This window comes from Chiloscyllium plagiosum, unplaced genomic scaffold (genome assembly GCF_037043375.1).
Source record: "Chiloscyllium plagiosum isolate Xiang-an unplaced genomic scaffold, Cpla_swu_hap1 HiC_scaffold_39, whole genome shotgun sequence".
NCBI lineage: Eukaryota > Metazoa > Chordata > Chondrichthyes > Orectolobiformes > Hemiscylliidae > Chiloscyllium > Chiloscyllium plagiosum.
Window position 1 is genome coordinate 22058231 of NW_028270177.1, and position 26807 is coordinate 22085037.

A 26807-nucleotide genomic window follows, 5' to 3' on the forward strand; every position below is an offset into this window, starting at 1 on the left:
ACCTAAAACTGAGAGAGACAAGGAGAGCATAAGGTCAAGAATAAAACACGGGATTGTGAAGAGTCCACCTTGTATGGAAGAATGAAAATGGATCAGGCCAAGCCCCGTTGTACAGGTGCCATTTAGCATGGCAGGAAAGGTGCACTGTAGCTTGAGTGAATTGCATTGTTTGACTCAGAGTATTCATTCTCAGCTAGGCTTTGACATCTGCCTATAATATCTCTTGGTGTACTTTTCCATTTGACAAAAGTACTATTGCAATGCAACTGGTGATCACATATAATAGGGTTGTCATCACTACCAAAACTCTTTTGCTGAGATTTTAGGAGGACGAGACTTGGAAGAAATGATTTTCACACTGAGACACACGCATTAGAGGAAAGCATAAAGAAAAATACAACAAATGACAGACAAAAGAAAATTAATTGATTAGCTGGTATGGAAATTCTCAAAAGATTCAGAAATAAAAAAGCTGAAAAAAATAGCTAAGCATAATCTTCATTACATCGAGGATGATCGAGATCCATGTTGTATGTTTTTACTCTTGTCCCAATACTGCACGAGAGAAAAATGAAATTGCAGATCTCTTTTTTAACTTCAGAAACAGAGCATACTTGAGGTCTTCCACAATCAGTGAGCATTGCAAGAACTGAAGGGCACAGAGGATCATCGAAGTATTACTTCTAATTATTGTTCAATAAAATAAAATAATTTCGTGCTCATTAAAATGAGGGTTTGTTTGCCCTAGTATCTCTTATCCTCCAACTGACAGCAGGATGCATTCAGAGCTGAAGCATAAACAGGGCAGTTCCACACTGTATGCAATAACTTGGCAGACATTCACTCATTGACCTCCATATTAAAGGCAGTGACTTTTAAAGCCTCATGGATCCCAATTCCATTACGTTTTTGTAGAAAATTCTAATAGGCCTGCTCTAAATGAAGAACAAGATATTATTTCAATGTCTGAATTATTTCAGTCACTATTCTGACACAAATTTTAATTTAGCAAAGTTGATTATTCAATCTCTCCTCAGGTAGAATAATTGATCGTTCAAACCAGTGATGGTATGCAAACTGATAAAGGAAGTTGATGTAATTGCACAAATGGAGAGCTTGAGCTTGCAGTGGTTGATGCTCTGACTCACTGCACCCCATGCTTTGGGAGCAATTTTTACTGCATCATTAAATATACATTCAGAATCCCTCATAAGCAACGATCCTAACAAAAATACATATTCATACATATGCAAATAATCCAGTGTGAAAATAGAGAAGTACTCCAACCTTTGTTTTCAACCAGTCCAGTCTGCCAAGTCAACGATAGGCCAACTGCTTGTTATAACTGGAATCTACGATTAAGCCAGTCAAGCAAGATCCTATGATTTACCAATAGGTTACAGCACTGAAACAGATCATTCTGTCAACATTTCCATCTGGGTGTTTATGCTTCATATTAGCCTCATCCGCCTGCCCTACTATTCCTTTGTCCTTCCTACACTCAGTTAAAGACAGCTAACCATTAACAAAAAATCCTTTCCAATTATTCGTATGAAGACAGGGATTGGTCAACTTGAATCAAATTAATTGATGAAGGACTAGAAGTAACAAAGCAAAACAGAGCATTTGATTAAACAAATGTTAAACAAAACTACTGGATATCAAATTAAAGCAGGAAATGCTGCAAACACTATGTCAGTTAACAAGTTGAAAAATATACATTTCCCAAAACTTGGACAGAAGGTAGAATGCAGTTCTGATAAACTATCTCACCAAAAATACTAACCTAACTATTTTTCTGTAAGACACTGAAGGCAATAAAACACCATTCTAATATCTTCTGATCAAGGACACTACAAAAAGTCAATAACAAAAATTAAAAAGCTTGAACACAGACTTACATCAGAACTTTATTGCAATGTTGAAAGCTTTATTTTATTCCACTTCTGTAAAAAGTTGTGAAATTTATTTAAAAACTCAAACTGTGTATAAATAAAACTCCATATTCAAACAATGTTCGACAACTGAAAATAAAAACCGGATCTCTTCAAGTAACGAGAGTGTAGTGCTAGAAAAGCACAGCAGGTCAGGCAGCATCCAAGGAGGAGAATCGACATTTCGGGCATAAGCCCTTCATCAGTCTCGACTCTGATCTCTAGCATCTGCAGTCCTCACTTTCTAGGATTTTAACCTTTTTGTGAAGTCTCTTCAAGCAACCACAAACTTTGAAAAATACCCCACAGTTGCAGCATTCACACCAGAATTAAGTTCTACCTCATAGAAAAAAAAAATCAGTGAAAGAAACACACAAAAAAGCATCTGTATGCAGCATTTGCTACAGCAACTTTTACAAGAGAATGTTTACTCAAAGGCCACAAATATATCACATGGTGCTATGTGTCACAGTGGCCAAACAAGTTTCAGATTTGAACTCAAAAACTCAATTTTCTGTCACCCACTGTACCCCGCTAGAAAGTGCGCACACATTACTTCAAATACCATGTCACAATTCCCCCAGACTGTGATCTGCTTCCCCTTCTCAAAATAGTATAAATATTGTTGTTCATACACAGAACTAAATCATACATAATGTAAACTAATTTCTAATGACAAACATTTTGTTTTTCATCTAAGTATGAGCATACAACCCTATTTTTATAGTCACATTAAATATTAGTGATGACAAATCAAACTTGGAAACAATGTTACATACAGTATGACAAAAATTTAAATCTGACTTGAGAAGCACTTTTGTAGTTTATTTCAGATTCAGCTCTGACTCTAAAAACTAAACTGCTCATTAAAAATTATATTAAAAAGGTTTTTCATAAAACTGACACTTTAAAGTATAAATGAGAAAAATGCTCAAAGCATTAGGATCATTAGAACATGTTGAATGTCAAACATTGACAAACTAACTTAAAGCATGTAACTAGAATAAACACTAGCAGCACCAAATCAAAATGAATACGTTGGCTAGGGTGCTAAACTTCGTACAGATGGCAAATGCGGACAGAAATCACTTTCCACAAGCCCCTTTTTTTCTCCTCGATACTGTACAATGCAGTGTTCTCAATCAATCAACAGACATTCATTTGCTGTTGAAAATCCTACATCACTCCTGAGCAACCACCATCCAGATACCTAAATGTTATTACTCACTAAAAAATGCAAAAATACTGTAAAATTATTGAATGGTTAGTTACGATTCAAACTGCTGCAACCCCCTCCCTCCCTCCTTCCTATTCAGTAAATTCTGTGGAGGAGTTGTTGATGTTGTTGGGGAGGCGGGGGGGATCAATCTCAAATATCCAAACGTCAGCAGATCGAAAGGCGCTGACCAGGCCAGGACTTCATAATGACTTTTTTTTTAAAAAAGTCGTGAATGGATGAGACTGCGGGGAGGGGGCAGCGAATTAAAATTAAAGACGATGGAAAATTTTACACTTAAAAATATTGGCGAATAATTTCGAAAAAGAGCTTACTCTTTAAGGTGCTGGCCGCCGCGCATTATTTCCACTGGGTCTTATTCAAACATTTCTTTGAGGAATTTAAGCTTGTTGTTTACAGAAGCCCCAAAACGACGAAGCTTCGCTGCTCAGTACGAGGTTGCTCAATGCATCGGACGGGGCAGCTCCGCCTTCACGACACAGCCAGCGTCTACTTTACGGCTCGTCTTCCTTTCCACGACATAACCAGCACCTGCTTTGCGGCTTCCTTTCCTTTCCACGACACAGACCGCCCTTTACTTTCCGGCTTTCACGTCCTTGACGGCACTATCCCGGACGGTTTACGGCACCGGCTTTGTTTGTTGTTCCAAATGCGTCAATAGCACTAAATAGAAGCACATTTGCTTCTAAATTTGCAGCCTCTTGTTCTGTGCTTGTAGAATAGTGAAACCCGACCAGCCAGCACCGCTCATTTATCATCAGGGATTTTCCTACTTTTGACAAAACGCTCTTAAAAAAAGGGAAATTCCAGCGCATGCGTAGTCCCTCCAATTATAAATGCCAAAGATTTGTTGGTTCTGAAAAAGGGTCACTAAATCTGAAAAGTAACCTTTCCTTTCCCTGCACGCATGCTGCCAGACGGGTTGAGCCTTTTCGAACAATTTCTGTTCTTAGTTGTTGTGCGTTGCTTACAATCAAAGAAAGGTTGAGAAGCCAGTCGTTTCTTTTAAATAGTTTCGAGGTTTCGGTACAGTTCAGTGAAGTGACGTTTCTCCCTCATTCGTGATATCCACGAAATACCATTAATGTTTGAAATACTCTCGATAACATTTGTAAGAGAACGAGCAAGAAGGAGAGCAACGCGCGTCGTGTTTCTTTAGAATCGTTTAATTGAAGGTGGATTGTGAAACATTTATAATTAATAAGTCTGGTTCTCAGAGTGCCCTTTCTGCTTGCATTTGGTGATAATTGTGTTCCCGCTCTAACTCAACAACAACACACCATTCCCGCTGCAAATCAGACCTCCACTAGCCATCCGGGTTCTGTTCCCGGGCGCGGAGCTTGGCCATCCGGGTTTAGAGAGTGGGGGTGGGGTTTAGCCGCCGACTTTTTGATGGGTGAGGGCAGGGCTTAGACATCCGGGCTCCTATTGGGGGCGGACCTTGTTCGGCCGGGCTCCCGTTGAGATGGGGGTGGGGCTTACCCATCCGGGCTCCTGTCGGGGGTGGAGCAAGGCAGCTGGAGCTGCTGTTTGCTCGGTGAAGACGCCTAAAATGGCTGCCGTTCCGAGTCCAAATGAAGCTCGGCGCATCACAGATTTGCGTGTGGTAGATCTCAAATCCGAACTCAAACGGCGGAATCTCGACATTAGCGGTGTTAAAACTGTTCTGATCGCCAGGTTGAAACAGGTGCGAGAAGTCACGGAGAGGGAAGGAAGTTGGCTTTCGGGTTTTCCGCTGTCACCTTTAGGCCTTGGATGAAGCCTAACCCACTTTCCCTTGCACAAATTTTAATGGCTGCTCCGGGTCTCGCCGGGTTTAGTGTTTTACTGAACGGGCATAAATAAATCTTTGCGAATTAAATTTTCTCTTCATGGTAAAAATGCTTGCGATCCTGATCAAGAAGGATCGTTGGCCTTTTACCAGTCAGCTTTTAGAGCCATTAAATTTGCGAAAAAGCTGCTTTTTAATTGGATGAACCATCAACTGACGTTCATCGTTTAAAGCTTTTACTTTTTATAAAACGTAATCAAATTGCGGATTTTCTAATTCTGTGAGGCTGAATGGATAAATACCGTTTGTGGTATACTATATTTTACAATTTTTGTTTAAGATTTATTATCTAGAGTTCTTAAACAAATTAATCCTGTTTATTGATCACCAACAAGTATTTTGTTGATTCATTGGGGTGTTTTCTTAATGGATAACCAAAGCCAAATGAAATTTTTATTGGTAAATGTCCAAGTCAGACATTTCCATTGAATTTATTACCTAGTTAATGCAGAAAATGTTATTTTGTGGCCTTCGTGTGCAAGGTGTTGAAGCACAATATTTGCCTTTCAGACTAATCAGTTGCAGTGAAATTATTTAAATTGACAGTTGGATTGTAAAGGATGAACTTTTGTAACGTCACATTTGTGTCCATCTTTAAAAATATGCAACTTTTTCTCAATTCAATTCTTAGTGATATTTTCTACTGAGTTGATGCATTTTTGGGAGAAAAAAATTTGTATTTGTTGCTACCAAAACAGGTAATAGAAGAAGAGGGAGGTGATCCTGATAACGTACAGCTCTTTTCGGATACGCCTTCAAAGAAAACTCCTAAAAACAAAGGTATCACCTTTAACGATTTGTAGTGCACAACTTTGTAACAAAGGGTAATTTCTCACTATAATGTTTATTTTTTTTAAACCAAAAATGTTAATACTGAAATTGATGGAGAAATGATGAAATGTACCAAAGGCAACTCAGGGTTCTGTACACCTGCTCTTTTAGTGGGTGACAGGGATTTGGGAAGTGCTATTAAAGATGACTTCTCATGTTGGAATGATTAAATATTTAGGTTGGATGAAATGCAAATTCGTGGGCTATTTTATCTTGGATGGTGTTGAGTGTCTTGAATGGCATTTGTGCTGTTTCAGGCTACTCTGCCTGGACAATTGAACTTCTGACCTGCATTAACAACCCTGATATAGCTGTTAGTGGTGATTGTCTTTTTAGAGATGTTAATGGTCAGAGTCTTATTGATATGACCATTAACTGCACACGCTTGTTGGCATGTGTGGTTTATGTATTTTATACTTAGCTTAAGGCTGCATGCCCTGAAGTTTGTGTCAGTGCACTGCTTAATTATTTGAGGCATTGAATGGAACTGAACACCAACAAATAAACATTAAAGCAGTTGAAAATACTAGGGGCTGAGAGGCTGGGCTACTGATATTTGAGTGAAGTCCTTGAGCTGATACGATGTCCCCTTCTGACAACCTCACCTACACTTATGCTTGATGTGACTCGAGTTGTTGAAACGTTTCTCAACTGATCCCGATGGAATTTTAGTTTAATTCAGACTCCTTGATGTTATGCTCAATTAGGCAACTGTCGGCACTTTCACTCCTCCAGTTTGCCCTGCTATTCAGCAAGACCCATTCTGTTTCTGCCTGCCCAACCCACTGTCATCATAATTATTGACTCTTGTGGACCTAAAGTCTTACCTAACTCAGTCTTAACTGTTTTCTATCTTCAATATATGTTGACCTAGTCTGACTGCTCTTCGAGGAAGAGAATTCCAAGACTTAGAAAAAACCTTTTGTTTCTATTTCAGTGGGTGTTCTGTTATTTTTAAAAGCATGTTCCTGAGTTCTAGATTCCTATGCACAGGGAAATATCCTCTCATCTACCCTATTATACAGTGCAACACTGGACAGGAACAGCTATGTTTCAGTAAGACTGTCTTTCATTATTCTCAATTCCATTGAGTGCAGGCACAGCCTGTTCAACCTTTTCCCTTAATGCCAGGAGCCAGTCTTGAATGCCGTGTTAATGTCAAGGACTGTCATTATCAGCTCACCTCTGCAATTCAACTGGTGCCCCATGTTCACAGTGACCTTACACTGAGGTGTCGACTGTGTTGCTGGCAAACAGAGCATTTGCGAGATGGTAATTAAGTGTCTTTTTTCAGAAGTTGAATGATAATTGACTAGACAGGTTGGCTTCCAGAAAGGACAATGTACTACATTTTCTACTGAAGATGATAGTAAATAATTTAATCTTGTCTTGTACTTTTGCTCAATCCTTTTAAAAATAAACAAGGTATTTGCTTCCTGCCAAATTCATTTATGCTTGGCAGAATTCAGGGATCACAATGTGAATAAAATCTGTCAAGTATGAGTATAGAGCAAGTTCAGCCACCGTTCACTCGCGATCATGAGGCCAAAGATATTGCAATGAAATGTAAATGCATTATGAGATTTTCTTGTGATTTGATTGAATAAAATTGATGCTCTAGAACTAGCTTTGCCATAACATAAACTGGAAAACAGCACCAGCCTATTCAGTCTATCCCCATAGCTCAAACCCTCCAACCCTGGCAACATCCTTGTAAATCTTTTCTGAACCCTTTCAATTTTGACAACATCCTTTCGATAGGAGGGAGTCCATAATTGCATACGATATTCCAAAAGTGGCCTCACCAATGTCCTGTACAGCCGCAACATAATCCCCCAACTCCGATACTCAATGATCTGACCAATAAAGGAAAGCAAATCAAACGCCACTTTCCCGCTCCTATCCACCTGCAATTCCACTTTCAAGGAGCTAGGAACCTGCACTCTAATGTCTTTTTGGTCGGCAACACTCCCCAGGACCTTGCCATTAATTGTATAAGTCCTGCTAAGATTTGCTTTCCCAAAATGCAGCACCTCACACTTATCCAAATTAAACTCAATCTGCTACTCCTTGGCCCATCGATCAAGATCCTATTGTACTTTTAGGTAACCTTCTTTGCTACCAACTACATTTCCAATTTTGGTGTCATCTGCAAACTTACTAACTATACCTTCTGTGTTCATGTCCAAATCATTTATACAAATGTTGAAATGCAGTGGACCCAGCACTGATCCTTGTGCCACACAACTGGTTTCAAACCTCCAGTCTAAAAAGCAACCCTTCACCACTATCCTGTGTCTTCTACCTTCGAGCCAGTTCTGTGTTATGACAAAGCCAGTTCTAATGCATCAATTGTACTCAATCAAATCACAGGAAAATCTTAGTAGCCAATGGCTAGTTCTCCATGTATTCCATGTGACCTAACTTGAGTCTACCATGAGGAACCTTATTGAAGTCCATAGAGATTATGTCCATCGCTCTGCCCTCATAAATCCTCTGTTACTTTTTCAAAAAACTTAATTCAGTTTAAAACATGATTCCCCATGCACAAAGCCATGTTGACTATCCCTAATCAGTCCAAGTGCATGTACGTCCTGTCCCTCCAGATTCCCTCCAACAACTTGCCCATCATTGACGTCAGGCTCAGCGGTCTGTAGTGCCCTGCCTTGTCCTTATCACCTTTCTTAAATAATGGTACCACGTTATCCAACTTCCAGGTTTCTGACACCTCACCTGTGACTGTTGATGATATCGATATCTCAGCAAGGGGCCTAGCATTCAATTCCCTTGCTTCCCACAGAGTTCTAGGGTACACCTGATCAGGTCCTGGGGATTTAACCACCTTTCTGCGTTTTAAGACACCCAGCACAACCACCTCCTGTAGTAGGGATATTTTTTCAAGATATCACCATCTTTTTCCCCCGCATTGTATATCTTCCATGACCTTTTCCACAGTCAACACTGCAAATGCTCACTTAGTATCTTTCCCCATCTATTGCGGTTCTACACAAAGACTGCCTTGCTGATCTTTGAGGAGCCTTATTCTCTCCTTAGTTGCCCTTTGTCCTAATGTATTTACAAAATCCCTTTGGATTCTCTTTCACCCTATTTGTCAAAGCTACCTCATGTCCCCTTTTTGCCCTCCTGATTTCTCTCAAAAGTACACTCCTACTGCCTTTATACTCTTAAGGATTCACTCAGTCTCTCTTGTCTATATCTGACATATGCTTCCTTCTTTTTCTTAACCAAACCCTCAATTTCTTTAGTCATCCAGCATTCCCGACACGTACCAGGCATGCCTTTCACCCAAACAGGAGCATACTCACACTCTGGACTCTTGTTATTCTCATTTTTGAAGGCTTCTCATTTTCCAACTGTCCCTTTGCCTGCAGACATCTGCCCCCAATCAACTTGTGAAAGTTATCATAGTCATAGAGTCATAGAGATGTACAGCATGGAAACAGACCATTCTGTCCAACCTGTCCATGCCGACCAGATATCCCAACCTAATCTAGTCCCACCTGCCAGCACCCGGCCCATATCCCTCCAAACCCTTCCTATTCACATATCCATCCAAATGCCTCTTAAATGTTGCAATTGTACCAGCCTCCACCATATCCTCTGGCAGCTCATTCCATACACGTACCAGCCTCTGCGTGAAAAAGTTGCCCCTTAAGTCTTTTTTATAACTTTCCCTCACACCCTAAACCTATGCCCTCCCGTTCTGGACTCCCCGACCCCAGGGAAAACGTTTTGTCTATTTATCCTATCCATGCCCCTCATAATTTTGTAAACCACTATAAGGTCACCCCTCAGCCTCCAATATCCAGGGAAAACAGCCCCAGCCTGTTAAGCCTCTCCCTATATCTCAAATCCTCCAATCCTGGCAACATCCTTGTAAATCTTTTCTGAACCCTTTCAAGTTTCACAGCATCTTTCCGATAGGAAGGAGACCAGAATTGCATGCAATATTCCAACAGTGGCCTCGCCAATGTCCTGTACAGCAGCAACATGACCTCCCAACTCCTGTACTCAATACTCTGACCAATAAAGGAAAGCATACCAAACGCCTTCTTCACTATCCTATCTATCCACTTTCAAGGAGCTATGAACCTGCACTCCAAGGTCTCTTTGTTCAGCAACGCTCCCTCGGACCTTACCATTAAGTGTATAAGTCCTGCTAAGATTTGCTTTCCCAAAATGCAGCACCTCGCATTTATCTGAATTAAACTCCATCTGCACTTCTCAGCCCAACTGGTCCAGATCCTGTTGTAATCTGCCTTCCGCCAGTTTAGAACTTCAACTTTTCCATTACTATTTTAAAACTAATAGAATTACAGTTGCTGGCCACAATGTGCTCCCCCACTGACATCTCAGTCACCTGCCCTGCCTTATTTCCCAAGAGTAGGTCAAGTTTTGCACCTTCTCTAGTAGATATATTCACATACTGAATCAGAAAATTGTCTTGTACACACTTAGCAAACTCCCCTCCATCTAAGCCCTTAAGACAATGGCAGTCCCAGTCTATGTTTGGAAAGTTAAAATCTCTGACTGTAATCACCCTATTATTCTTACAGATAACTGAGATCTCCATACAAATTTGTTTCTCCATTTCCTACTCACTGTTGGGGGGTCTACAATACAATCCCAATAAGGTGATCATCCTTTTCTTATTCTGCAGTTCCAACCAAACATAATAGACATGGTCATTTCCCTGGGGTGGGGGAGTCCAGAACTAAAGTCATCAGTTTAGGGTGAGAGTGGTAAGATTTAAAATAGACCTAAGGGGCAACGTTTTCCACACAAAAAGGGTGGTGCGGGAATGGAATGAGCTGCCAGAGGAAGTGATGGAGGTTAGTACAACTACAAAATTTAAAAGGCATCTGGATGGCTTTATGAATTGGAGGGGTTTAGAGGGATAAGGGCAAGTGCTGGTAAATGCGACCACATTAGGTTAGGACAGCTGGTCGGCGTGACGAGTTGGAAACAGACCCTTCAATCCATGCTGAACGACTCAATAACTCTACTGCTATAACACAGACTGGTAACATGAAAAATTCTCCTGAAAAGCAGGATAAATCTAACATTACCAATTGGTGCCCATCACTATACTCTCATTCATTATCAAAGTGAATCACTAGCAACATGTCATAGATATGGTTATCGAGAAGAACTTGCATAGCAACACCCGCTAACTGTTCCACATTTTGGCTTAAATCACAGATGCTGTGTTCTGGACCTTGTTAGATTCTTGGTCCAAATGTGGACAGGGTTGCATTCAGGATGGAGCAAAATCAGGGCATGTTCAGACCTGGGCTGATACTTGTCAAGTTACAAGGGAGCATCTTAACTACCTTGGCATTGTCATTGATAAAGCTCCACCATTAACATCTTAAAGGTTGCCATTTACCAAAAGCTTGACGGAAAAGTCTAAATAGTGTAATTACAAGAGCAGGCCAGAGACTGAGGTTTCTGCTGAAAAATGTGTTGCTCGAAAAGCGCAGCAGGTCAGGCAGCATCCAAGGAGCAGGAGAATCGACGTTTCGGGTATAAGCCCTTCAGGAATCTTGAGGTTTCTGCACCAAATGACTCTTCTCCAGATCCCTCAAAGTCTGTCTGCCATTTGCAGGGAACAGTCAGGAGTGTGATAGGATATGCCCCACATGCTATATGAATCCAGTTTGAACAACATTTAAGAAGCTCGCACTATCAAGGACAAAAGAGACCACTCAGTTGGTATCTTAATATCCTAAACATTCATTCTCTCCTTCATTGGCACATATGGTAGCTATGTGTACCATCTACAGTTTGCACTGCAACAACTGACCAAGCTTCCTTTGGTCATCTGTTTCAAAAACATGTACCCTCTACCACATGGAAGGGCACTAACAACAGACACATGGAAAGACAACCAACTGTGAATTGGCTCCAAGTTTAGCAGCTTTCTGACTTGGAACTATATTTCTGTTCCTTAACGCATTGGGTATAAGTCTGGAATTATCACTAGAAATACTTGTGGGCGTTCTTTCACCATTTGGATTGAATATGGTTCAGCATCACCATCTCAAGGGCAATTGGGGGTGGACAATGAATGTTGACTTCGCTAGTGATGCTTACATACTTGGATCACATTTGGGGGGATTAAAAGTAGTGTTTTCACCTCATCGCAAATACAACGGAATCTTTTAAAGCATCAGTATTTTCTTTTTTAAACAGAGGCCATGTCCACATGGAGCAGTGGAGACACTAATTGAATGTAACTTGATACATTTAAGTTTAAGATATTGGAATAAGTGAACAAACAACTACTTGTTCACAGATTGGTTATGCTTGGTGAATTTGACATGTTTTTGTCTTCTGTTCTAGGAAGTAGTATCTTATTCGGTGGCCTCTGTTATCAATGTTACTCTCCTTTTTGCTCTCTCCTTAGCCACGAAAGCTAAGAAAATGTTTAGCAGCATAGCTCTTTGATACGGAATACACATTTGTTTGGAACTGCTCAGCTGGCTTGGTATTCAACAGTATGACTGACCTGAATATTTATTGCTTGGTAAATTGCTCAAAGTAATTTCATTTCTGTGTGATTATTGGAGGTTAAACTATTGACACGTAGTTTTTCTTTACTGTTTGGAAGTGAAGGAGTGAGTATTCAAAACATTTTCAGCTATTTGAGCAGTTTTGGTTGACAACTGTTAGTATTAAAAACACGTCTCAAGATACTTTGAAGCTTTCGGTAACAAAATGAAATGCAGTACAAGTAGATTCTGGGTGGCTTTCTGAATTACCAACTACTTAATCTTGTGATGCTGCAGAATTACGATTTATTTTGGAAATTTTCTAATTTGTGTAAATGAATCATTACTTGACTCTCATTGTCCTTTTATTTTGACAAAAACAGTACTAAAGTAAATTTTCTCTGAAAATACTTCATTAACATTCCACAAGCAAGTCAAATTATTAAAGGATTACTCAAATGTCGTACAGTAATCTGTTCAACGAACTACATGGGATAAATTGTGCTTTTTTTTAAGGGAAAAAACAAGATAATGACGAAGCTGGTGGGGATGTTGGCACAGAAGATGATGGTAATAGCAAGGTAAATGTGATTTAAATCTGTTGCTACTTAATATAAAACTATGGCCTCTCATTCTGGATTGCCCCACAAGAGAAAATGTCCTTTGTAGATCTACTTTCTAAATCCCCTTTCGCATCTTATATATGTTAATTAGGTCTCCTCTCATTCTTTTATATGGGAGAGAGAGCTTGGGCCAAACTGTTCAATATCTCTTCAAAAGTTAAACCCTTCACCTCTGCAATCAGCTTTGTGAATCTCGTCTCACTTGCCTCCAGTGCAAGCACAGTCCCCTCAAGTTAGGGCACTAAAACTGTGTGCTACTGTTACTACCTGTTAAGTTTGTGTCTTATTCAAAAGACACCCAATTCAACATGAACATCAATAGTTTCTTAACCTCTTGTAATGCATTCTGGTGCTTGCTAAAATTATATTTAAAACATTTTAAATACTTGGCTGTTTCGAGCTGCAGTGACATTTTTTCTACAGCTTAATAAAGAAACTTCAAATATTTTATTTATGATTGTATTATATTGCTAAACCGTTTTGCAGTTTTTCAGTGAAGTAATTCAGTAAAACTAAATTGGTGAAACATAATCTCACCTAATATAAAATAGGTTAAAAATTTGCTTTGTTGCATTTTTGAGAATGGTGGGGAGAGAGAATTTGGATAACCACAAGTTGGTCAGTTTAACATGATTTCTGAAGAAATGATTGGAGCTTATTCTTATTCAGTTTAGTGATTTGAGCATTTGTAATAAATGAGCTAAATAGAGAAAGCCAATGTAGGTTTATCCATGCGGTGTTGCTGAATGCATTCAATTAGTTCTACATAAAAGCTTTTTAGATAATAGTTGAATGTATGGAAATCAAGGTGACCTTGTAACCTGGGTTAGAAATTCATTAGGACCTTGATAATGGGAATAATGTTTGACGGACTGATTGGCAGAATATGATGCTCCACTTGTTTTTTTTCCTGAGTCTCAGTGTTAGCTTTAGAAATTACTTGGATGAATAAATATTTCTATAGTAGATATTTATAGATGATGCAAGTTAGTCAGATGAGTAACTAATGTAGGAGATTGCAGAAGGACAGAAACTGACTTGTGCAAAAATATTGCAAATGCAGTTTAATTTGGTAAGTGTGAGATCATTCTGTTGTTGAAAGTAGGAAACCTAAATCAAGTGTATTCCAAATAATGAGAAATTGGAACGAAGCAGAATGATTTGGGAGTCCCAAGTGCACAAATCATTTCGAGCTTGTACACAACATCAAAATAGCTTAATGGACTTCAGCTCAAAGAGATTGGAATACACAGAGGGCATTAGTTTTCTTGAATACAGAATACTTAAATGCTGATTTATCTAAAGGATTTGAAATGCAATAACAATTTGATAGGGTGGATATGACAAATCTGTTTTCTTCGAATTCTGATAAAGAATTGGTAAGCTACTTGGAGGCAGAAAACAGAATTATGTTTTCAAACATAGGAAATCAAAATGTTCTCCCAAAAAGCTGTGAATATTTGGACAATTTTTTTCTCTTGAGGCATGATCAGCAGATGTTTGTTAGGTAGGGCTATCAAGGAATGTGAAGCCAAATTAGCTTGGTGGAATTGAGGTGCAAATCAATCGTGGTCTAATTAAATTGCATAGACTTGAGCAGCTAACTGACACATTAACAGCTGGGGACGAAAGCTTTGTGCAGGCTGTGACTGATAAATCTATGTTATATGGAACTTGTGCACAGAATAACTGTAAATTTTCTGATTTTGAGAAGTATAAATGTCTCAACAGATGGAAGCAGATGTAGATGCAACTCAGAGTGATTCACAGGACACAAGTGATCAAGATGGATTAGAGGACCAAAAGATCAGTGAAGCTGAGGAAATGGATAAAAATGATGATTCAGTCATTAGAGAGTTGCCTGGAAGTGGAGATGATGAACCTGATGCTAAAACACTAGACGACGAAGAGGATGAACACCAGGTACCTAAAGTGCATTTGGGGGAAAAAAAATATTTCTGCAATTCATAATTATATAACTCCTACTTAAAGGAACAGAATTTTTATTACAACTTGTGAGAAAAAATATTGTCTTGTGAGCTTAATTCCACTGTATGAATTTGATTGACCCATTAGTAAATACTCCTCACTGATATTGTTGCTCCTCTTCAGTCAATGCATGGGTTTCTTTGTTAGAGTATTAAATAAACAAAATGTTTCTTCTTTTTCATTCTAAATTTGTCAATGCTGACATCTTGAAACAATGTCGGCAGGATGCCTCTATTTTGACGCTTCGGATGAACTTGAGAGGATTAATCTTTGTGAATTAAATGGGAACATATGGTTGTACGTTAGCTTGCTGAGCTGGTGGGTTGTCATGCAAATGTTTGTCACCATGCTAGATAACGTCATCAAAGCAACTACCGTGAAGCATTGTTGTCCTACTCTGCTTGATATTTATATACACCAGTCTGTAAAGGTCAGTGGTATCACTTCTGGTTTTCCTTTGCAATGGTTTGTATGTAGGATCTATGTCAATGTGCTTATTGATGACATTGCGGGTTGAAAACCCAGGCCTTAAGAATTCCTATACCTGTCTCTGTTTTGCTTGTCTGAGGATGGTAAAGTGATCCCAGTCAAATTGTTCTTTGCAAGAACCCTAATAGGAGCATATGGTTACAAAAAGACTAGCAAGCAGCAATTTTAACAATTTCTCAGTGATCATTAGTACACCATAGTTGTAGTTTTCAGTGTCTGCAAGATGCAGTGTAGCAACCCACAATGTACAGTACCTTCCAGTTCAAATGTAGACACCTAACAAAAACAAGTAAGAAACTCAAGCTAACACTATTCTCAGTTCCTCTACCAGTCACAAGCCATCCAGATTTGGAAATAAACTGTCATTTCTTAAGCATCCTTGGATCAAAATGATTGAACTCCATACTTTTCAGGATTGTGGTTATACCTTGCCCCCAAAAAACTGCAGTTTTAGAAGATAAGTCTCTGATTGCCTTGAAATGATTTGATGTTGGGCGATAAATGTTGGCTACTTCCATGAAGAAAATCTTTGCAAATATGGGAATGCAGTTAAAAATGTAATTTGAAGATGCCATTAAGATAAGAGGCAAAATAAGTTACATAGGTGGAGAAAGAAGTAATAAATTTATATAGACAAGTGAAGTTATCCACTTTATATTCAACTAAGACATGTTAGAATGGTGAGAGATGAGCTGTGGAGAAGGATTTAGATATCTATGCATATGTTGCTTTGCATACCTATGTGCCAGTTTTTAGTAATCAGGCTAATGTTCTGTAGATCATCTTTGAAGGAGTTGAAATAAAGTGAAACCTCCAATAGCACAGAGCCTTGGGCAACATCTAAATTGCTGTATCAGTTTTTGATGCTGACGCTCAAAGATGTATAATTCTTGGAGGCAATAGAATGTGGAGCCAATATAATTATGCCACACCACGGCTTAAATGATTAAACCATGAAGGTAGTTTGGATCAATTTAGTTTGTTTCCTTGATAATAGAGTGTGCCGTTGTTCAGTTCAGGTGTTTAAAACTATAAAAGGTTTCAATAGAATAGTGGGCGGCACGGTGGCACAGTGGTTAGCACTGCTGCCTCACAGCGCCAGAGATCCGGGTTCAATTCCCGCCTCAGGTGACTCTCTGTGTGGAGTTTGCACATTCTCCCCGTGTCTGCGTGGGTTTCCTCCGCGTGCTCCGGTTTCCTCCCACAATCCAAAAGTGTGCAGGTTAGGTGAATTGGCCATGCTAAATTGCCCATAGTGTTAGGTGAAGGGGTAAACGTAGGAGTATGGGTCTTGGTGGTATATGGTTCGGCGGGTCTGTGTGGACTTGTTGGTCTGAAGGGCCTGTTTCCACACTGTAAGCAATCTAATCTAATCTAAAAAAATAAAAACTGAAGCATTTTTCCTCTTGTGCTCAGGTCAAAGAGCATTTTGAATTATAGATAAGCCATTGAGGAATGAAATCATGGAGCAGTTGTCTGCCTCATGGATAGTGCAAATACTGTATACTGTGTTAAATTGAAATGTTTTAGGCCAAGACAAGTGGATTTTTGTTAACGATAAGAATTAGCGAAGCAAGGTTAGTTGGAGATTATAAACAGGCTAGCCAGGATCTGAACAGCCTAATTCTGTTCCAATACTTCCATAGATTTAAAGCTTCATGAACTTCACAATGAGTGAACCTAATTTATATAGTATGGTCATTTATGTTACCTTGAACTTCACATATCAATTTAAAAAGCTTTAATTTTGACCAGGTTGGTAGAATCTCAGATTTTTAAAGTTAAATTTATGATAATTACACAAACCTACGGCGAGTTGGATTCATAATCACGGGAACTATGTGTTAATTATGAAAATTATTTCTACTTGTAATGCTTTTTTTTAGGAAATGAGTTGTGTTTTGATATTTGAACTATTCTATGACATTTTATTTAGAATATTAATTGTTTGAACAAGTTTAGCAAAATGGCTGAGGATCATAAGGAAAATGTCAATTAAGTCCAAGTTCTGTGAAGTAACTTGAGATGGATTGTTGGAATGTTCTTCATGGGTTATGGTTTAAATGGGTTAAATTTAAGTGACTTGGCTTGCCTCCTTGCCTTTAAATGCAGTTTTTTGAAAAAAATGGCTGACCAGTTTTCAAAAATGATCAGAACTTGCGGTGATCATGGCAGACTGTAGCGCCATTCTGTAAAATAATAGTGCTCATTGCTCCTTGACTGTAGTGATTGAAGGTTTAGAACAAACCTTGCTTGAGTATGGAATTCTTTGAGTGATTCAAAATATGATTAAATCATGCTTCTCCTTATCTACTCAGGCAGAGGAAGAAAATGAAGAGCCTGTTCTTGAAGAAGTGGATGTCATTTTGCCAGAAGAGGTAAACAATTCTGTTTGGTATTGATCTTTTATATTCATGTCACCACTGTTCTCCATCTGGTAGTTGCACAGTTCCTCGTAATAATAATCACTTTTTTTATATCTTACTGACGAGGATTGCATTGCTGAACATGGGCAGGGGACCTCTGGAGGGTGCCAGTGATTAAAGACCGTGTGGTGTGTATTAGTTTTTCCAATGGAACATGACAGAAGTAAGGTTGAATAAACCATTGGACATACTTATAAACAATTATATTCAGATTAGATTAGATTCCATACAGTATGGCAGCAGGCCCTTCGGCCCAACAAGTCCACACTGACCCTCCGAAGAGTAACCCACCCAGTCCCATTTACCCTGACTATGGGCAATTTAACATGACCAGTTCACCTAACTTGCACATCTTTGGATTGTGGGAGGAAACCGGAGCACCCGGAGGAAACCCACGCAGACATGGGGAGAATGTGTAAACTCCACACAGTCAGTCACCGAGGCGGGAATTGAACCTGGGTCCCTGGTGCTGTGAGGCAGTAGTGCCAACCATTGAGATACCATGATGCCATGTGTTGGGGCATGGGAATTTTGCACAGGTTTATTGTTGGAAAAGTATTGGAATCCGTTATTAAGGCAGTAATAGCATAATGCTTGGAAACCTTAATCTAACCAAGTAGAATTAGCATGGCTTCATGAAAAGGGAAGCACATCTGACAGTTTTTTGAGGAATTCTTAATCAGAGTGTAGGTGTGTTGTATTTGAACTTGCAAAAGGCATTCGACAAGAATCCATCAAAAGTTCAGTCATAAGATATGAGTCCATGATCCAAGTAGAATAATGGCGTGGATAGAGAATTAGATAATGAGCAGAAAACGGGATATGGGGTTCTTTTCAGTTTGGTGACTAGTTGCATGCCACAGGGATCAGTGCTGAGACTGAACCTATTCATAACATTTATTCATTGCTTAGAGAAAGAAAGCAAATGTACTATTGCCAGACTTGAAGATGGTTAAAAAATAAATGCAGAGAGAGGTTGTGAGAGGGATACAAATAGTTTAGAGAGGGGGGAGGGGTTAAGTAAGTGGGCTAAAAATTGGCAAATGAAGTATCATGTGGGAAGATTTTCAACAAAGCCTTTGACAACGTCCCACATAGACCTATCAAGAAGACAAATGCACATGGGACGCAGGGTAAATTGATAAAGCGGATTAAAAATCAGCTAAATTGTAGGTGATAGAGGGTGATGACAGAAGCCTACTTGTGACTGGAAGCCAGTGTTGGAAGCCATTATTTGTAATTTATATAAATGATGGCTGCATGGGGCATTGGATTATTACAATTGCAGTTGACGTGAAGATTGGTTGGGTGGTTATCAGTGATGTTAAGTGTCTTGGCCTACAAGAAGATATAAATGGGCAGTTAAGTGGTAGACGGAATTCAAGCCTAAAAAGTGAAAGGTAATGTACTTTGGAAGAAGTAACTTGAAAAGAAAGTATTCAATGAACAGTATAACACTAGGAAATTTTGTGAACAAAGAGACCATGAAGGCAGAAGGACATGTTAAGATGGTGTGAAGGGCATTTGGAACACTTGCCTTTATCAGTCAAGACATAGGTTACAAAAGCCGGGAAGTCATGTTGGATGTAACTTTGAGATCACAGCTAGAGTGCTGTGCAGTTCTGGTTGCCACATTACAGGAAGGATGTGTTTGCGCTGAAGCGAGCACAGGAGATTTACCATGATGCTTCCTGGGATGGAAAGTTTAGGTTTTGCAGAAATGTCAGATAGACTTCTCTGCTCCAATGAGAAGCCAAACCTAAGTGGTGATCTGATTAAGATGTATTAAGGTTGAGAGGCATAGACACAATGGATCAAGAGTTGCTGTTCCTTTTAGTTAAAGGGTCAGTCACAAGAGGATTCTGGCTCAAGATGAGGGGCAGGAGGTTTGGAGGTGAGAGGAAAAACTTTTTTACTCAGTGGGTGGTGACTTCTGGAATGTGCTGCCTCGTGATAGAGGTGAGTTGCCTCACATCTTTTAAACAGCACTTAGATGAGCACTTAGTCCGAAGTTTTGAACATTATGATGTGCTAAGTGCTGGTAAATGGAGTTGGGTTGAAGGTCAGGTGTTTCCCAAATGTTGGTACAGGATTCAGTGGGCTGAAGAGCTGCTTCTGTGACTCTATGAAAAATGTGAACTTATTAATTTTAGAAGGGAGAGCAAAAGAGCAGTATTATTGAAATGGAGAGAAGCTGCAGAAATCTGCAACACAAAGGGACTTGGGAATACTTGTGAACAAAACACAGAAAGCTAACATACATGTGCAGCCCGAAAGTCTCACATCTGTCATCTGCAAGGTGTTAGAAAGGATTCTGAGGGATAGGATCTATGACCATTTGGAAGAGCATGGCTTGATTAAATGCAGTCAACACGGCTTTGTGAGGGGCAGGTCATGCCTCACAAACCTTATCGAGTTCTTTGAGGATGTGACTAGAAAAGTTGATGAGGGCTGAGCTATGGATGTGGTGTATAAGGACTTCAGCAAGGCATTTGATAAGGTTCCCCATGGGAGGCTCATTCAGAAGGTCAGGAGGAATGGGATTCAGGGGAACATAGCTGTCTGGATACAGAATTGGCTGGCCAACAGAAGACAGCGAGTGGTAGTAGAAGGAAAATATTCTGCCTGGAAGTCTGTGGTGAGTGGTGTTCCACAGGGCTCTGTCCTTGGGCCTCAATTGTTTGTAATTTTACTTAATGACTTGGATGAGGGGATTGAAGGATGGGTCAGCAAGTTTGCAGATGACACAAAGGTTGGAGGTGTCGTTGACGGTATAGAGGGCTGTTGTAGGCTGCAGCGGGACATTGACAGGATGCAGAGATGGGCTGAGAGGTGGCAGATGGAGTTCAACCTGGATAAATGCGAGGTGATGCATTTTGGAAGGTCGAATTTGAAAGCTGAATACAGGATTAAAGATAGGATTCTTGGCAGTGTGGAGGAACAGAGGGATCTTGGTGTGCAGGTACATAGATCCCTTAAAATGGCCACCCTAGTGGACAGGGTTGTTAAGAAAGCATATGGTGTTTTGGCTTTCATTAACAGGGGGATTGAGTTTAAGAGTCGTGAGATCTTGTTGCAGCTCTATAAAACTTTGGTTAGACCGCACTTGGAATACTGCGACCAGTTCTGGTCGCCCTATTATAGAAAAGATGTGGATGCTTTGGAGAGGGTTCAGAGAAGGTTTACCAGGATGCTGCCTGGACTATCTTATGAAGAGAGGTTGACTGAGCTCGGACTATTTTCATTGGAGAAAAGGAGGAGAAGAGGGGACCTAATTGAGGTATACAAGATGATGAGAGGCATAGATAGTCTCTGGCTATCGACTCTATTTCCCAGGGCAGAAATGACTAACACTAGGGGTCATAGTTTTAAGCTGGTTGGAGGAAAGTATAGAGGGGATGTCAGAGGCGGGTTCTTTACACAGAGAGTTGAGAGAGCATGGAATGCGTTTCCAGCAGCAGTTGTGGAGGCAGGGTCATTGGGGACATTTGAGAGACTGCTGAACATGCATATGGTCACAGAAATTTGAGGATGCATACATGAGGATCAGTGGTCGGCACAACATCGTGGGCTGAAGGGCCTGTTCTGTGCTGTACTGTTCTATGTTCTATGTAATCAGGTAGGCTAATGGCCTTTATTTTAAGGGGGTTGGAATATGAGTAGGGAATTCTTACTGCCACTGTACAAGGTGTTTATGATATCACATATGGATAACTGAGCAATTTGGTCCTGTTTCTTCAAGAAAAGATGTTGTATTGCTAGAGACAATACAAAGAAGGTTAACTAGGATCATTACTGATATAAAAGGGATTGTCCTAAGAGCAAAGTTTAAATAAACACATTGTTCTCAATTCCAATGAGTAGTGATTCATTGAGAGGTGATCTGTTTGAAACATACAGGATTCTTAAGGGGCTTGATAGGGTAAATGTTGTGAGGATGTTTCCCGTCAGAGAATCGGAGGTTGTCGGGAAAGGGCAGGATAGTGGAATGTCAGATCAGCCTTGATCCTATTGAATGGTGGAGCAGGCTTGAATGACTAAACAGTCTACTCCTGTTCAAAGAGAAACCAAAGTTTGAACTGGTTTTGAACTGTGTTTACTGAAAGCTTTAATTTTACTGTGGCGAATACAGGGGTGGAGAGTTTGATTTGATTTGGCTGTCTATCTTTGTGTCATAACAGTTGACTGGTTTCTGCATGTAGGTTCTGTCCAAGTAGTCAGACAGGCTTAATCCCAACCAGGTTTATTGGATGTGAGCAAGAATAGGAAGCGTTGCCTTTTCTTCCGCTTCTGTTTTCCTGGCAGAGATCAACAAACCTGTTACATCCCTTCATGTATACTGGACGGCCTTGTTGAACAACTGTGAATGAGTTAAATGCGAACAATGCTTCCAAAGAATTACCTGTTGATAAAATTGCACCATTTGTGTGCTGTTTTTTCAAGATGGAAATATACAAAAGTATTTACTACAGGCAATTACTATATGTAGTTTGTTCTGTAACTTCAATTCTTCATTAAGCCTAACAATCCATATGGTTAAATATAATTTCTTTGTTCTAAAAATGGTTTTCTGTGAACCAGTCTGATCAATTTGAAATGTTCATAGAGTATGAATTATAAATGTGTCATTTAAATGTTCCAATCATTTATATTTAGAGAAGACTGATCTAAAACCCTTATCATGTAAATCTAGCTGATAAGAGATATTTTACATGGCAGCAAACTTAAAATTATTGATGAAACAGCTGTAATGTTTTCATCATTTTCTCCTTGCCCCGATTAGCAATGCTTATCATACTTGAAATATGCTCATACAAGAACAAGTGTTTATAACCCATTGCCTCATTAGTCCCAAAGTCACCATTCGGGCAATATTGGCAAGGTTTTTCTACCCCTTATGTGACAAAAGTTCACATAATTTAACACAAACTGTGTGTCTAAATCTGGGGTACTTCTAACCTGTGATACTGAAATCCATATTTTAAACTTGTTATTTTCCAGTTGAACTAAGCAGCAGCAGTCAAATGCCTTATTAATCATGTTATCTATTTTGATTTTGATGTCTGGATTGATCATAACAAAAATTTTGCTTCAATATAAAAGTCTTTTTTAGCCTCTTTAAAAAGTCTCTCATTTCCAGCTTTGTTTTACCTTCTGAGCCATTCAGTAAGGTTTGAGAATTGAATGTTTGCCCACAAATCGTTTGTTACAAGAGTGGTGCTGCAGTCTAGTTTTAACTTTGAAGTTCCAGATTTATGTAACAATTAAGCTTTCTGTTGTACCACCTTCAGATTAGATTACTGACTCGTTGCTATCAGAGAGAAAGAATCAGAAGTCTTCATTTCTAGTTGCAAATTACATTTCATTTTGAATCTAATCCAACTTCTAGAATTCAGATATATAGAGCATAAAAGTGGAGTAGTTGTCTAAATGTAAAATCATGGATTCAAGAGTTGCATTTTTTTCAAAATGTCTCGCAGATATTTCAGGAACCAGAAGAGGATGAGAATGATAAAGGTATGTAAAGGTTGCCACTTTGTGAAGTTTGTATCTTCCCATGAGTTTACTTTTATGACTTGCAGTATATTTTTATCTTACCGGAAATAGATGAAGGTTGGAAAGCCATTACAAGGCACTGGATATAACATAAAATGGAACTAAGAAACCCTCCTTTTTGGAGGCAGTTTATATACTAGGAAAATTTTTTTTACAACTTCAAATGTGACTTGTAAAAAGGTGCAATGAGTCAACTTGCCAGTTACTATAGTGCACGTATGAATATGCACAACACAAACTGACTTTTCTTTTCCTAAGCCACAAGTGTCTCTTGTTTATCTAAATAATTTCATGCACTGAAACACAAAATTTACTTGTCTATCTTCATAAGGTTAATGAGGATTAGGAACAGGCCATTTGGTCCCTTGATCGTCGCTAAGATCATGGTTGATTGAAGTAAAAGTCCATCCATTCAAACTTCTTGAAACACCGGATTATTTATTTAGGCAATTTTTTGTTTGTCTGGTATTGGAACTTTTTTTTTTCTGGAGCACAAATTTTTTTTTCTTTCATCAAATTGACCTTCCAAGTCTATACATTCTGATCTGTTCTCACACTTGCAGAAATGCATGGCTCTTAATACTGGTTGTGATATGCATTTCTTTTACTTGCACTACTAGAATTGGCAGGCTAGAATCTGAAGGGTGGAGATTCTGATTTTTGCAGTGAACATAGCTGGTATAATCAAACAACATAAATAGAGGCAAAACTGACAGAACATTGCTCTACTCTGCTTTGGAACTGTGGAACACTCAGCACAATGTACATATAACCTTGAGAGAGAAAATGTTACTGTTGAAGACTCTTACTGTGAGATTGAGACAATACATGAAAAAAAGATGTTGATTTTTCCCCGAAGACTTTCATCCTGAGCAATTTGGTACCTGTTGGCATGATGCATGCAAAGAAGATGGATGACTGGATTAATTCTGAGATGTAGTATGGAGTATGGAATTCTTTTGAAGATGGTTAATGTCTTTCACAATCTGGATGAATACACAGCAGAAAATGGCTTGCATGGACCATTTCATCTGAATTTTACCACAAATGAGAGATGCTCAAAACAGAGGACCTTGGTGGACAATTGAACTTTGTTGAAGTGTTGGACGCAAATGAATATAAATCTTGACCGGAAAAAAAGATTCCGTTATGTGGACAGATTGCAATTGGGATTCGTACACCAAAGAATAATGCTTCATGAGGATGTTTGTATTGCCACAGAAGACCTAATACTAAAGGTATTGCATATAACAACTTTGTCACTGAAGAATTCAGATTCAAATGCACCTTTTATAGTTTTCTAACCTTCTTATCTTAGGTAAATTGTATTTCAGTTTAATATCAATGATAAGGTCACCTTTTTAGGTAAAAGTTTTGACATTTAAACTTGTATTTTGCCATGTTTATTCCTGTTAAATCCCTCAGATGTAGATGATATAGATGACGGTTCTCGTGAAGTGTCTAAATCTCTACCTTCAGAGCAAGGCCTTGCTGAAGCTCAACAAACAGTTCAAGTTGAAACTGAACCCAGTGCATCTTTGAAGGAAGTGGATGACGATAATATTTCAGTCACAATCCAAGCAGAAGATGCCATCACACTGGACTTCGATGGAGATGATCTTTTGGAAACAGGTAAAACTGTGAAAACTCCCGAAGGTGAGACTAAGTCCAAAGCTGAAAAGGACTCCCCGTCCCAAGATGATGTGAAGGGAGAAGTCAAAAATGAGGGAAAGAAAGAGAAAAACCATAAAGAAGGAAGAAAGGAGGAGGGGATAAAAGCAGAGTCAGCAAAGAAGGAAACCAGAGAAGGGTCCAGAAAAGCTGAAGCTGGAGATAAAGAGAAAGATTCTTCGAAGAAAGGCCCCTCATCTTCTGGGGCATCCAATCAAGCAAAGAGGTTTGTTTTTCTATGTAAATTTATGATACTGAATACCAACAGTAAGATTGGTCTTCGTTTGTGAGTAATCATGGTTCTTCCACTGGCTTGTTAGGTCTCAGATTATGTTACTGTTCTTTTTAAAAGAGTTAATATGGTGTTTTTTCTAAAACAAACATGCATGCAAGACTGATAGTACTTGCAGTTTTGCTAGTTTTTTTAAATCTGTTCAGTTGACTTTTTATCTACAATATTGAATATTTGCAAGATTTTTTTAGAACCCTGTATTCTGAATCAACATACCTGTGTGAAAAATTCAGTCAAATAAGGAGGATGCTAATGTATGGAATCAAAACTACTGCTCCTGATTCATAGAGAACGTTGTGATTTGCTCATTGAATAGATTTGGCAGAAATCTAGATCTTTATTCAACTTTGGAGAGCTGATGCAAGAGTTGGTTTTTGAACTACTCTGTTCAAATATGAGGCATGTTGACTTTGGTACTTTTTTATGGCCAGAAATCCATTAGAGCTATTCTAACTTGGTGATTTGTAACCTTTCAGTTTTTGTGAATTTAGGGAAAAAAAATGCGTTGTTTTGTGTTCATAGACTTGTTTCTAGTAATACTTTGACCACTCAGCTCTACTTTTCCTGAATATTTGTTCGCTTTTTTCTGACATTGTTTTGTGTTCATAGTTCAAGTAAGGATTCGAAAGATAAGACCGCTACTAAAGATGAGAAAGGTAAGGCCAGATTTAGTCTTGACACTGAAACATAGTTGTAAATGTATCTTTACAATTTGTTTTACTGTTGGAAATTGTTCAGGTCTTTGTATACAATTTGCATTTATGTCGCACCTTTTAACAAAGTATAACATCGCAAGGTAAAGTTATCAAACCCAACTAACACTGCACCGTTGATATTAGGGCATGTTACCAAAAATATAAAGTTGCTCAAAGACATACAGAGGGGCTTTCCAGAACAGAGGGCCTGAGTTGCTCTGGGCTCTTGTGCTGGAGTAAAGGAAATTGATATTTGAGGCCAGAATCAGAGGATTTAGAGTTGAAAGGGGGCTGTAGAAGGTAAGAGAATGGGAGTGCATGAGGGAATGATGGATTTGAAAACAAAGGGAGAATGTAAAATCATGGATTTGATGGTCTGGGAGCATAGTTAGATCATTGAGGATTGGTAATGGGGAATGAGATCTGTAGTTGACAGTTTTGAAAAATGCCTCGTAGGTTTGACACTCTAAATATATTCAAATGAGTTAATACAATGATTGATGGAAGTGGTTTTATTTTCCATTTTGTGCCCTAGGTGTGAATAGTAGTATTGGAACTAGCAGTGGTGGTGCTAGTAGTTCGACCAAGAACCTATGGATTAGTGGATTGTCTTCGAACACAAAAGCAGCTGATCTAAAGAACCTGTTTAGCAAATATGGCAAGGTACGTATTACTTGTGTATAATTTTCCAAGAATTGTGAATTACTACACATTATGA

At 39.0% G+C, this 26807-nt stretch overlaps 2 protein-coding genes across 7 annotated transcripts in view; one reads left to right on the plus strand and one right to left on the minus strand.

Moving 5' to 3' along the window:
- The window catches only part of rnf111 (ring finger protein 111), a 119148-nt gene extending 114660 nt beyond the window's left edge, over positions 1-4488 (minus strand). The window contains exon 1 of one of the 3 annotated variants that reach the window (XM_043677444.2): positions 3486-4488. The gene's annotated coding sequence lies outside the window, so the exon portion shown is untranslated. The remainder of the gene's footprint in view (positions 1-3485) is intronic. The other 2 variants (XM_043677443.2, XM_043677445.2) reach the window with 2 other exon arrangements.
- A 213-nt stretch (positions 4489-4701) lies between these two features.
- sltm (SAFB-like, transcription modulator) overlaps positions 4702-26807 on the plus strand; it is a 61389-nt gene continuing 39283 nt past the window's right edge. For 3 of the 4 annotated variants that reach the window (XM_043677439.2, XM_043677441.2, XM_043677440.2), the window contains exons 1-9: positions 4702-4858; positions 5701-5782; positions 12865-12929; positions 14703-14894; positions 17768-17827; positions 23356-23392; positions 24857-25328; positions 26004-26050; positions 26625-26752. In XM_043677439.2, coding sequence (XP_043533374.2) covers positions 4724-4858; positions 5701-5782; positions 12865-12929; positions 14703-14894; positions 17768-17827; positions 23356-23392; positions 24857-25328; positions 26004-26050; positions 26625-26752 — 1218 coding nt within the window. In that variant the 5' untranslated portion in view covers positions 4702-4723. The remainder of the gene's footprint in view (positions 4859-5700; positions 5783-12864; positions 12930-14702; positions 14895-17767; positions 17828-23355; positions 23393-24856; positions 25329-26003; positions 26051-26624; positions 26753-26807) is intronic. The other variant, XM_087981400.1, reaches the window with a different exon arrangement.